This window comes from Ostrea edulis, chromosome 2 (genome assembly GCF_947568905.1).
Source record: "Ostrea edulis chromosome 2, xbOstEdul1.1, whole genome shotgun sequence".
NCBI lineage: Eukaryota > Metazoa > Mollusca > Bivalvia > Ostreida > Ostreidae > Ostrea > Ostrea edulis.
Window position 1 is genome coordinate 81,853,752 of NC_079165.1, and position 13,282 is coordinate 81,867,033.

General features: G+C 36.8%; 1 protein-coding gene across 1 annotated transcript in view; it reads right to left on the reverse strand.

Moving 5' to 3' along the window:
• The window catches only part of LOC125680554 (DNA polymerase epsilon catalytic subunit A-like), a 117,689-nt gene that overhangs the window by 77,523 nt on the left and 26,884 nt on the right, over positions 1-13,282 (reverse strand). The window contains exons 12-15 of the mRNA XM_048920236.2: positions 10,778-10,838; positions 5,301-5,372; positions 4,000-4,113; positions 3,447-3,659 (exon numbers count right to left, since the gene is read on the reverse strand). Coding sequence (XP_048776193.1) covers positions 3,447-3,659; positions 4,000-4,113; positions 5,301-5,372; positions 10,778-10,838 — 460 coding nt within the window. The remainder of the gene's footprint in view (positions 1-3,446; positions 3,660-3,999; positions 4,114-5,300; positions 5,373-10,777; positions 10,839-13,282) is intronic.

Sequence of the window (13,282 nt, forward strand, 5' to 3'; positions counted from 1 at the left end):
CTCGTAAATGCATTTCAATTGGTCGTATGCAACAAGCTATATATCTAAATCATGTGCAATTCGAAATTCTATTTGTATCATTATCGTACACAGGTTTATTGGCTGTAAATGGTCATCTTGTTTACATTTCTCTCTTGGAGGTGCATTATGGTATACTTCAGGCTTATTTCACTGAATCCGCAGAATGCTTTCATCTTATTCACTTTTCAGTTATTTAGAAGTTAAAATTTCTAGGAAAATAATTTACTTTTATATTTGCAAATGAATTAAACTCGTATTGCATTTTAATATTTAAGTTGGTAATTGTAGTTTTACCGATGTAGAACAATTTTCCGTTAAAAGTTTACCCGTTTTCTCTGAATGGGTACCGTTTATATTTTCATCAGATTCCCTTTCGTTAGCATGGAATCTGTTACCTGTTGGTATATATAGCGGGTCCCATTGTTCAAAGGGGACTTTAGCTTTTCCTTTTCCTACAAAGGACGCAAGTCTATCTTATGGCTATATTTTTTTTTCAAATTCTCTGACTAATATTAACAAGAGGTACTGTGAGCAATGCTCAATAAGAATATCCCCCCCCCCCCCCCCTCAATCTCCCAAAGGGTGTTGTTAATAGGTATAAATTACCTCTTTCCTGAGTGTCAAAATATGGTATGCCTTTGTAGAAGAAAATGGAAGATATAGTCCGAACACAAATCCATGGCATAAACCTATAATTTTGACCTTGAGATCAAAGGTCAAGGTCATAAAGAGGTCATGAATGTACATGACACATAGTCTCATGGTGATACACCCATGTCTTATGGTATGACTATGTCAAAATCCTATAATCAATTTTGACCTTGAGGTCAAAGTTCAAGGTCATATAGAGGTCATGAAGGTACCAGACACATCATCTCATGGTGATACACTCATGTGTCAAATATGGTATGTCTATGTCAAAGAACAAAGAAGTTATGGCCCGGACACGAATCCATTGTAAAAAACCTTTAATTTTGACCTTGAGGTCAAGGTCATATAGAAGTCATGAAGGTACTCAACACATCGTCTCATGGTGATCCACCTGTGTGCCAAATATGGTATGCCTAAGCAGGGTTCGAAATTAACATTTTCAAGCACTAGTCCGTACGGACTAGTCACTATTGATGTTCACTAGTCCGCAAAGCATTTCACTAGTCCGTCCAGTATATATTAAATGATCTTCATTTTTTTAATAGTATCTAATGAAACCAAACATATCACAGTTGCAAGCAATTCAGTTTCTGACACCTACAGAAGAAAAAGACCACCATACTTTATTTAGCATTCAAGATCTTTAGAAGCATACAGTAACCTCCGAGTTAATCCTTTTATAAACGTCCATAACTACACAAGTGCGTTCGAGATTGACGTTCTCGTTGTTTTCGTGGTCAGTTCTAAGAGTCACAGGAGTTTGAAATTTTATCAATAATTCAATAAAATTCACTCGATTGACCAAGCCATGAGCTATAGTGTTACGAACTCCTGTGTTAGAGTTGCGAATGACGAGAACATGTGCACACAAACGTGCATGTTCTTAGATCACACTATTTGCAGTTCTTGCACTTTGAACCCGTTCTCGTGATGCATACTCGGCGTTCGGAATGGGCAGGAATTTGTGCTCGTTCAAAGAACAGCAGTCTCGAACGCACCCCATGTGTTTGGAAGATCAGGATGTCATAGTCATGCAAACACTTAACCATGCAGGTAATCGACCATAAGTTCAAACATTTAAGAGACTCAGACAAATCTTGCTAAAATCTTAACCAATTCAAGATTGATTTCCGGATTTTCACTAGTCCGTATGGACTAGCTTCCTAGATTTGCAATTCTGAGAAGTAAATAAAGAATGAGTTGCAATGAGTTTGGAAATTGTGATACAAGAGTTACCTTTCTTTACACCATGACTGTTTAGTTCTCGCAAATTACAAGTATCATACACATCAAACTGACAAGAAGTTTTAGTAATGGCAAACCAGTAATTGTATAGTCAACCAGGGTGGCCACAGTAATGGCAAACAATAATATCTATTTAGTACAAACATCTTACCATTCTAAATCTACATGGAATATCCAAGAGAGCTGTTCGATATGTAATGTGTATTGTACGATATCTCAAAAGCATTCGACTCAAAGAGTGAAATAAACGTTAGTTACATCCCTTCAAAGTATTCTCCACGGTTTGAAATATGTAATTTCAATTCTGAAATGCGTCATGGTATGCTGATTTAGGTAGACCTCTAAGGTACTGACTGATGGCTGAGCCAAGGACTTGTCGGGACTTGTAACAATGACCAAATAAGAACTTTTTAAGTTTTGGAATGGAAAAAGGAAAAAAATTGCATGGGGTTAGATCTGGAGAGTATGGTGGGTGTGGCAAGGCGGTAACCTTCTCTGACTTCAAAAATTGCTACACAAACTTAGATGTATATGATGGAGCATTATCATGAAGTAAACGAACATGCCTAAATCCTGACACAGGGCGTCGTTTATGATAATATTTCTTGAGCTTTTTTTCGTATAACATCTCTGTAATACCGACCTGTAACACTTTTGCCCTTCGGCACCGGAATTTGTACAGCTATACCATCACATGAGAAGAATATGCAATAAAGAACCTTCTTTGTACTTAGGTTCTTTTGGCAACTACAGGCCTTCTACCGTGTTTAGCCATATTTTGTTTCCATTTTTTTTTTACTGGTTCGAAATAGTGAACCCATGTTTCGTCACCAGTAACAACGTTTGCAAATTGTCTTTGATAGAATTTGGGAAACATTTTGAGCTATTGCTTAGCGGTTTGTACTCGTAATCATTTTTGGTCATCTGTCAATACAATATATGCGGTATCCATCTGGCAGAAATCTTTTGTACTTTCAAAATATGATTCATAATGAAATGCACCCACGATAGCGATATGCCAACAGCTTTGGCAATATCATGAGTCGTGTATCTGCCATCACTTTCAATTATTTCCCTGACTTTTGAGACATTTGCCTTGCCTGTTACAGTCACAGGTCGGCCAGATTTCACTGCATCTTTGACGGACTCTGTGCCAGTCAGAAATTTTTCTCTACATACGAACTGTCTCATAAGATACCTTATCAGACCCATACACCTCCCCCAATTCAGTAAAAATCTGCATTACCAAATGACCGAATTTTGTGCGAACTTTGATATAAGCTCTAATTTCTTCAATATTCTCAACTCATTTCCCAACTATTTTTACAACAGTGGTCAATGGCTGGCTCTATTGATATGACTATATGTTTAAAACTATGTTGAGCTGAAGGCTCATGTTCATACCGTTGAAGATATTGAATAGAGCTATTTAAGAGTATCATCATCCACGAAATTGTGCAAAGCGTTATCGCGCTGTGGTACAATACACATTACATATTGAACAGCCCTCGTATTTACAAACATCTTACCATTCTAAATCTACATGGAATATCTGCCCTGAAGACTCCAGATTCCAGGGCTTCTACATGACCACCAACATAGGTCTCCGAGTCCAAAACGTGGCCGTCGTCCGTCAGCTTATTCCAGACTGCCTCCTGTTTATTTGGGAACACAATGTTGGCGTGGTATGCCTGTACCATTAACAAAGCTTCACATAGAGTTCCAGAACCTTTCCTCAGAACCTGTTAGGTGCAAGGAAGAAATGCATTTCAACATCGTGGTCTTGTATTCAACTGATTTCAAAAATAGATAGCGAGACTGTGTAATTTTCATCATTGATATTTCCTGAGTTTTGATGACTAGCGAGACTGTGTAATTTTCATCATTGATATTTCCTGAGTTTTGATGACTAGCGAGACTGTGTAATTTTCATCATTGATATTTCCTGAGTTTTGATGACTAGCGAGACTGTGTAATTTTCATCATTGATATTTCCTGAGTTTTGATGACTAGCGAGACTGTGTAATTTTCTTCATTGATATTTCCTTAGTTTTGATTGCAAAAAAGGCTGTGTAATTTTACCTCATCTGGCTCCATGGGAATGATGGTGCACAAAGCAAAAATAAAAGGATGAACATACTTCATGTACAGGTAATAGGTCGCCACAGCATCCGACACAGAGTAGTTTGATAAAACCTGTAAAATACACGGCAGGGATTAGAGGGCTACAGGGTACCCAATGTCTAAACAAAGACAGGTTTTATTGTATCTTAATATGTAACTGTAACAGTGATTCAGATGGGCTTTGACCATCTGCAAATGGCCAATAAAAATCAAAAATGGCCAACTAAAACTCAACTAGAAGGCCGAAACGGCCTTTTAAAAATCAGTCTATTGGACAGAATGGCTAATCGTTTATAGTGTTTACTGGCCACAGAAAAATAGTTGCCAATACTTCTTGGTTTGTACAAACACTCGATCAGTAGTTTGTAAATACATTTTGATTGGTTGCGAGAAAACTTTTGACCAATCTTAATTAGTTATAGAGAGTGCATATTGACTAACAAAATTTTTAGCTAACATGCCACAGCAGAAAAGGATTCAAGCCGGAGAGGGACAGCAAAGTCTACTAAACGTAGGAATTTCACTCCCAACAACACAGCAGAGGACAGGAAAGGATTCAAATCACGTGTCAATTCCAGATAAAGTGGTTCAATTTATATCCTTGGCTGTTCCGACATATTAACATGTGATGTTTGCATTTTTTATCATTACCAATCATGGAAATGGATTATGATGATTCTTTCAATGTTGGAAAAAATAAATCTGCTAGAAATCAGAAATAAAGTCAATGTTTTATTTTTGTGCTTGCTGAATTCCTCCATAAATACCAATGCACAAGAGCTCTCAAGAATTTCAGACACAATGGCCTATTTCTTTTGTAACAATTTGGCCCTCTGTCCTGTAAAGTGGCATTGCAATCTGAATCATAATATTTATCAACTATCCTACATCAGTCACATCATAACATCGGAGGATTTTCTTATTCGTTTGTATGGTCTTGTTTCTTCTGACAGACTTCCCTTTGGAGAGGAGGAGGGGAGGGGGTTGGGTTTGTTGTTTAATTTGATTTTTTCATTAATGGTTTCTGAAATTGGGGTTTTTTTTTGGTTAAGGGAGAGGAGGGGGGGGGGGGTTGTTCCATTGCACAAACTGTTCCATTAGTTGAATTACATGTCCATAAGTAATTGTAGTTTTTCAGTCACACACATTACCATTAAGACGGTGGAATAAAATTGAAACAAATTCTTAGAAAACCTTTGACTTGACACCTGATTTCTGGAGACTTGCTGTCAAAAGTAGAGACCCAATTTCTAAGTTACCTGAGGTTCTTCGCTGGCCATTCTACACATCTCCTCAGGGTCCAGTTCCACGGGGTTATACCTCAACTTTGCCTGAAAAAATGTTGTTTACAATAGAATCATACTTGGTCACTGAACTACATGTACAAACACCGGTAGTTATTAACAGCTACCCACTACAAAAATATGAATTACAAATAATGTACGTCAGAGGTCCATGATCTCTCTCAAAGCTGGATAATATCATGAATCCAGTAATGAAAGTTGTGTTCATTTTTACTAATGATTTTCAATTAACCGGCATGCATTACAAACGAAAAACATTACGGGGATATGACAAAGTTTTATGGTGCAATGACTTCTTTCATTGGCATTTCTACCAACGACTTCATTATCAGTCCAAACAAAAAATATTAAGAACAAATGATGTACTTTAATAGTGCAATGACGAAGTTTTATGGTGTAATGACATCTTTCATTGGCATTTCTACCAATGACTTCATTATCAGTCCAAACAGAAAATATTAAGAACAAATGATGTACTTTAATGGTGCAATGACCTTTCAAACTCTTAAAACTGAATGGCATCATTTTGTTGGGTCTTTTTTGTAAGTAAAATCTATAGTGATTTTTTTTAATGATTTTACAATTTTTCTTCTTTTACTTTTCAATCAGGCTTGGATTTACCTCTCAAAGTTAGGTTCCAATTTTCTTCGATTTGAGCAGTCAAAAGAGGTTTCTTTTATTTGAGCAGTCAAAATCTGAGTAAAATCCAAGACATAAATCTCTCTCTCTCTCTCTCTCTCTCTCTCTCTCTCTCTCTCTCGGCCAGGATCTCACATTCGATCACAACACACTGTCTAGTCATAAGCTTTGTGCCATATGAGTTTCTGCTGTCTTTTGTTAACAAATTCAGAGATGAAAGAGATGAAGAAAGAAAGAAACAGACAGGCATGTAAATTCCTATATACACCACCCAAACTTTGCTCACAAGGTAGGTAATCATGCACTTAGTTTGTTGAATAAGTATTTTAAAGATCCAATTAATTTTCACTGTATGATTCATACTGCAGCAATGCTCCGCCTGACCCTCGACCTAAGGGTTATGAATTTTACAAACTTGGTAGATTTCCAAGCTTATCATAACTATGTACCAAACCCCTGTTCTACATGCTCTGGTATAAAAAAGATGTTAAGGATTTTTAGTGTAATGAAAAAACACTATCACACAGTGAAACTTCTCCAAACCAGCCCACAGAAAACCGGTTCTCCCTGAATATCAGCCCCACAGAAAACCGGTTCTCCCTGAATATCAGCCCCACAGAAAACCGGTTCTCCCTGAATATCGGCCGATTTTCAAAGTCCCGGCAGAAATCTTAACATTTCCTTACAAAGAAAGTCTTACAAAACCGGCTTCCCCTGACATCAGCCACTTTTTAAAATACATATGTTAACAAACATATGTAATTTACCCTTATAATACTGGCCACTTTTTGAAGACAAGAAAATTTTGGCCAGAGAGTGATCAAGATCGGTCAGGTGTGCAAATTGACTGACCTGCTGGCTAGGTGGGAAATTATGGACCAGAGGTGTGAAAAACACAAGTGGCCTCTATAATTTCTATTATTTATCTGTGTTAAGTGACACTTGGCTAATTAGAGTGACCCTTCCAAATTCTTTACAATTTGTAAAAAAACAAACCCTTAGGAACATATTGAATGAATACAGTATCAAACCCCATAGTGTTGCATCATACTATCATATGGATCAGGGGTCGAAATTAACTTTTTCTACCACAGGCTAATTTTAGCCTGTGGGTAAAAAATCCACAGGCTAAAATGAAAACCTACAAGCTAAAATGAAAATAATGAAGCAGTGCTCTTTTTATATATTTTTTTTTTCAATCAATGATTTTCCCCATCATTACTGAGCCTAGTGGGTCAACAGGCAGCATTTGGACAAGACACTAAGTTACGTAAGTCATATGGTGCAATGTCTAGGTCTCTTGATTATCGCACCTCTAGCAGTCTAATCCACAACTTGTTTACCGCAGGTCTAGATCCAGTCTTCCAATTTCATGCCACATCAGGGTTGTCACTAGTGATTTTTTAAAGCGAATACAGGACTCATGGTTTTATAAGCAGCACGATCACGAGTCCTATGACTTTTTTGATAATCGTTTACGCGGTGAGAAATGCACCCGTGTTGTCACTACAACCCGACCTCAATATGACAATAAATTTTGATATGACATTCTCACGATTCTGATAAAAATAACTACCGGAAGACTTGGTAAAACATGGATTCCGATATTTTTTGTAGATAAATGAATAACAAAAACATCATACTTGGAATTATTCAATTTAATCACCCCTATAGGTGAACAGGACTCGTGGCACATGTCGATATGCGATGTCCAATCTCTAAAGCATTTGTTTGACTCCGAGTTTCTTAAAAAATCATAAAAGAAAAATCCGTATAAAAACGGTTATTGAAATCGGTCGTTCATGTAAGCGTTTGTATGATTCAGAGTGCAAGTTTGAGAAAAGCGAATATCGCATCACCGTATAAAACGGATACGATACGATCATAGTTTGTAAATCACCACTCGCTAAGATTTTCGAGTGTCCATTATTTTTACTCGCTATTTTTCAAATGTACTCGCATTTTGCGAGTATTTCTCGCTAATTTCGAGCCCTGATGGATATAAGTGGTACTTAATGAATAAAAAAAATCATGACTGTTAATGATAATTATTAAAATATAAATTAATTTTCTTGGTTTTCATAGACTTAAAATTCCTTAGAAATATTGAAATTACAATTTCATCTTTATTACTGTACTTTTCACAAATGTCAAAACAAATTTGTTAATGATATACTGAATCAATAACAAAAAAATCTTTAACAAAAACATCCCAATTGGTCACCCAAGTCATTCATAATATTTAGTACAAGAGGCCAATGGCCCACATCACTCATCTGAGTCACTTGGCCCTAATATTTAAAGATTTTCCCTTTATATTTGCATGTAAAACTTTGATCCCCTATTGTGGCTCCAACCTACTCCTGAAGGGGGGATGGGGGAGGCATGATATTTACAAACTTGAATCTGCACTAGGGTAAGTGCCAGTAAGGTTCACTGCACAATTCATTCCCACTATCTGCTACCTACTTCTCATACTGTGGTTCGCTATGCAATTCTAATCAACAATACACTTTAGCCTTTGAAAAATCTAGAGAATTCCGAAGTACGAGGTGAAAACAAAAGCAGTCGGTAAATTCAGACAGTTCATTAAATTATTATTTGTACCTATATGTTTTGCATATTTCTGCCACCACGATTCAGATTTATTCTTGCAGGCAATATTCCATGTGCTAAACTTTTGAGATCTTTTATTTTATTTTAAATAAAGAGGTTTACGTTGATCCTGGTCATAATTTCTGTGAATACTCATTTTAAACCTCTATACTCAAAACAACCCCCTCCCCTCCACTCACACAAAACAATATCTAGGATATGGAAATTCTCAAACGTAACAAGAGGTACTGTGAGCAATCCTCACTAAGAATACCCCCCCCCCTTTACCTCAATCTCCCAAAGGGTGTTGTTAATAGGTATAAATTACCTCTTTCCTGAGTGTCAAAATATGGTATGCCTTTGTAGAAGAAAATGGAAGATATAGTCCGAACACAAATCCATGGTATAAACCTATATTTTTGACCTTGAGATCAAAGGTCAAGGTCATAAAGAGGTCATGAATATACATGACACATAGTCTCATTGGTGATACACCCATGTCTTATGGTATGACCATGTCAAAACCCTATAATCATTTTTGACCTTGTAGAGGTCATGAAGGTATCCGACACATCGTCTCATGGTGATACACTCATGTGTCAAATATGGTATGCATATGTCAAAGAACAAAGAACTCATGGCCCTGACATGAATCCATTGTAAAAACCTTTAATTTTGACCTTGAGGTCAAGGTCATATGGAGGTCATGAAGGTACATGACACATCATCTCATGGTGATACACTCATGTGTCAAATATGGTATGCCTATGTCAAAGAACAAAGAAGTTATGGCCCGGACACGAATCTGCAGACAGACAGACGGACGGACGGACAGACAGAGTGATTCCTATATACCCCCGAACTTCGTTCGGGGGGTATAATAATAGATATCTAAATATTTGCATACATGCCTGCAGGAATGATTTAAATAATAGATATCTAAATATTTGCATACATGCCTGCAGGAATGATTTATTTCACACCTTTATGGGTGTCCGTATTTAAATCTGTCCGGTAAATTCAGACTTTATTTAAATTGCATTTCATTTATTCTGTGTGAACTTTGTATGTGTAATAAACGCATTCTGGTATGTCCTAGTTTATAATATAACAATTTTAAAAATATTTCAAAAATTTTATTTTCTTGCAAATACAAGTTTTCTATGACTGCGATAGGCAGTCAAATTTTCCAAGGCTCGTAGCTTTTGTCAGAAAAGATCAATATGCTGTCCCTTACCGGAAACAACTATTTATAGGTATTCCAATGTGTCATTTTCAAGACTTCTCTGTATTCTTCATAAACAAAGGAATGAAATTAAGAAAACAATGCAAGTGATAGACAGGCTAATATATTTAATGGAAGCTTAGAAATATTTCATCCGAATTTCCCGTCTGTCCGAAATTACCGGCATTTACCCTAAGTCAGGAAGCTTTTATGTAAATATAAACTTTTATGGCCCAGAGATTCTTCAGAAGAGGATTTTTTATTGATTTCCCCTATATATTTGTATGTAAAACTTTGATCCCCTATTGTGGCTCCATCCCACCCACGGGGACCATGATTTCTACAAACTTGAATCTGCACTATGTCAGGAAGCTTTCCAGCAAATGCAAACTTCTTTGGCCCAATGGTTCTTGAGAAGAAGATTTTTTCAATTTCTTGGTATGTAAAACTTTGATCCCCTATTGTGGCCCCATGGGTCATGAGTTAACAAACTTGAATCTGTACTATGTCAGGAAGTTTTCATGTAAATCTCAGCTTTTCTGGCTCAGTGGTTCTTGAGAAGAAGATTTTTTATAGATATTTCCTATATATTTGTATGTAAAACTTTGATCCCCTATTGTGGCCCCATTCTACCCCCAAGGGCCTTGATTTTAAATAATTTGAATCTGAACATGTCAGGAAGCTTTCAGGTAAATATCAACTCTTCTGGCTCAGTGGTTCTTGAGAAGAAGATTTTTAAATGACCCCACCCTATTTTTGTATTTTTGTGATTATCTCTCCTTTGAAAGGGACATGGCCTTTCATTTAATCAAACTTGAAAGCCCTTCACCAAAGGAAGTTGTTCTTGAGAAGAAGTCGAAAATGTAGAAAGTTTACAGGCAGACGGATGAACAGACAAGAGGCGATCAGAAAAGTTCACTTTCAGGTGAGCTAAAAACATAATTGAACTGGGTTGTTGTTCGCTAAACCTCACCTTTGCTACAGCCTTCAGATTCTGACTCCCAACCGGCAAGTAACTATCTCTCTTCACCCATCTGTAAGAGATCAATAATGAATTTTTAAATATTGCCAAGGCAAACGTTTCCTGGAGGGCTTGCTATTCAGTGGTATAGTTATCTGTTAGATTGACGATACGGATACAGATACATACACAGGAAACTTGTCTAATCCAGACAGCTGATTACTATTACAGGAAACTTGTCTAATCCAGACACCTGATTACTATTACAGGAAACTTGTCTAATCCAGACACCTGATTACTATTACAGGAAACTTGTCTAATCCAGACAGCTGATTACTATTACAGGAAACTTGTCTAATCCAGACAGCTGATTACTATTACAGGAAACTTGTCTAATCCAGACACCTGATTACTATTACAGGAAACTTGTCTAATCCAGACACCTGATTACTATTACAGGAAACCTGTCTAATCCAGACACCTGATTACTATTACAGGAAACTTGTCTAATCCAGACACCTGATTACTATTACAGGAAACCTGTCTAATCCAGACAGCTGATTACTATTACAGGAAACGTGTCTAATCCAGACAGCTGATTACTATTACAGGAAACATGTCTAATCCAGACAGCTGATTACTATTACAGGAAACGTGTCTAATCCAGACAGCTGATTACTATTACAGGAAACGTGTCTAATCCAGACAGCTGATTACTATTACAAGAAACCTGTCTAATCCAGACAGCTGATTACTATTACAGGAAACCTGTCTAATCCAGACAGCTGATTACTATTACAGGAAACTTGTCTAATCCAGACAGCTGATTACTATTACAGGAAACTTGTCTAATCCAGACAGCTGATTACTATTACAAGAAACTTGTCTAATCCAGACAGCTGATTACTATTACAGGAAACTTGTCTAATCCAGACAGCTTTAGTAAAAATCTTTAGAAGAGACAAAATCTGTACTACAGATTGCATTCAAAGTTTTTGTTCAGTTTACATAATGTCTGAATCAGACAAGTTTTTGTTCAGTTTACATAGTGCCTGTATCAGAGAAGTTTTTCTGCACCTGTATACAGTATATGCACTAAGAATATAATAAGAAACCTGATACTTCACTTTAGAAATACTAACATGACTTTTAGATTTACAAGAAATTTTCCGAGTTGTGAAACTTAAAAACTCAGACAAGTGAAGTCCAGGTCAAGACAAAGATGCGTGCGATTCAAACGACACCCTCAGCTTTCTCTTTAAATGATCTATGACCTTGAAGTCTCTCCCCCCTTATCTGCCTTCAAGACTTATTGTGGTTGTCTTCTGTTTCCAGTAAAACATAATTTTTTCTCAAACCATGACAATGGGATACATACAAAGTTTTAGAAACCTTTCCTATTCTTTTACTTAAGGTAACTAACTCCAAACTCACATTATTATATGATTAAAGTTAAAAATGTTTGTGACGTCACATGAGGGTGGAATTACTTTAAGGCAACAGTGAAGTACAAATAAATTCATGAGGACAAATCAAAGATGCTTCCCAATAAGCGTTTTTGGAAGTACAAGAGTTCTACAAAACAATAGGTCCATCGATCAGCCACATCACCCATCTGATCCATTGCATTTTCTTTCAGCAAAACTTCCTAATTATGGCCCTATGCTGACCCACGGGTCATGGTGTTAACTTGGAAATACACTTCACGAGAATGTTTGCATATAAAAAATTGACAAAGAGTACCCTCTGGTTCTTCAAAAGATGATTTTCAAAGAATTTTCCTGTATACTCTTATGTATAATCATCTCCGGGTTAGAATAGGTCCTCAGTACCCCTATGCTTGTCGTAAGAGGTGACTAAATGGGGCGGTCCTTCGGATGAGACCGCAAAAACCAGTCCCGTGTCACAGCAGGTGTGGCACGATAAAGATTCCTCACTGCTCAATGGCCATAAGCGCCGAGCATAGGCCTAAATTTTGCAGCCTTTCATCGGCAGTGGTGACGTCTCCATATGAGTGAAATATTCTCGAGAGGGACATTAAACAATATTTAATCAATCAATCTAATACATATACATGTGTATAACCATCTAATTCTCTGTCCAGAACTCATGGTGGGAACAAACTTATACATACAGATGCTTCCGTATAAATTTCATATTTTGTACTCATGTGGTTCTCGAGGAGATTTTAAAGAAATTTTCATCAACATTCCTGTGTAAATCTTTGTACTAATGCTGTTGTGATCCAACCATGGTCTCGGGAAACTGAATTTTCAATATGAAACCTTCCTCATAAATTTCCACTTTTCTGGTTCAATTGTTCTAGAGAATTTTTTTTAGACATCCCAGCCTGTTTCTTAATCATCTCCCCTTGGAAGGGGGTTATGACCCTTCATTTGATCAAACTTTTACCCCTTTTATCCAACAATGCCTTCAGACAAGTTTTGTTTAAATTGGTTCTGTGGTTATTGAGAGGAGAAATCAGAAACATTTCTTTATTCTAACTCGAAGAAACCT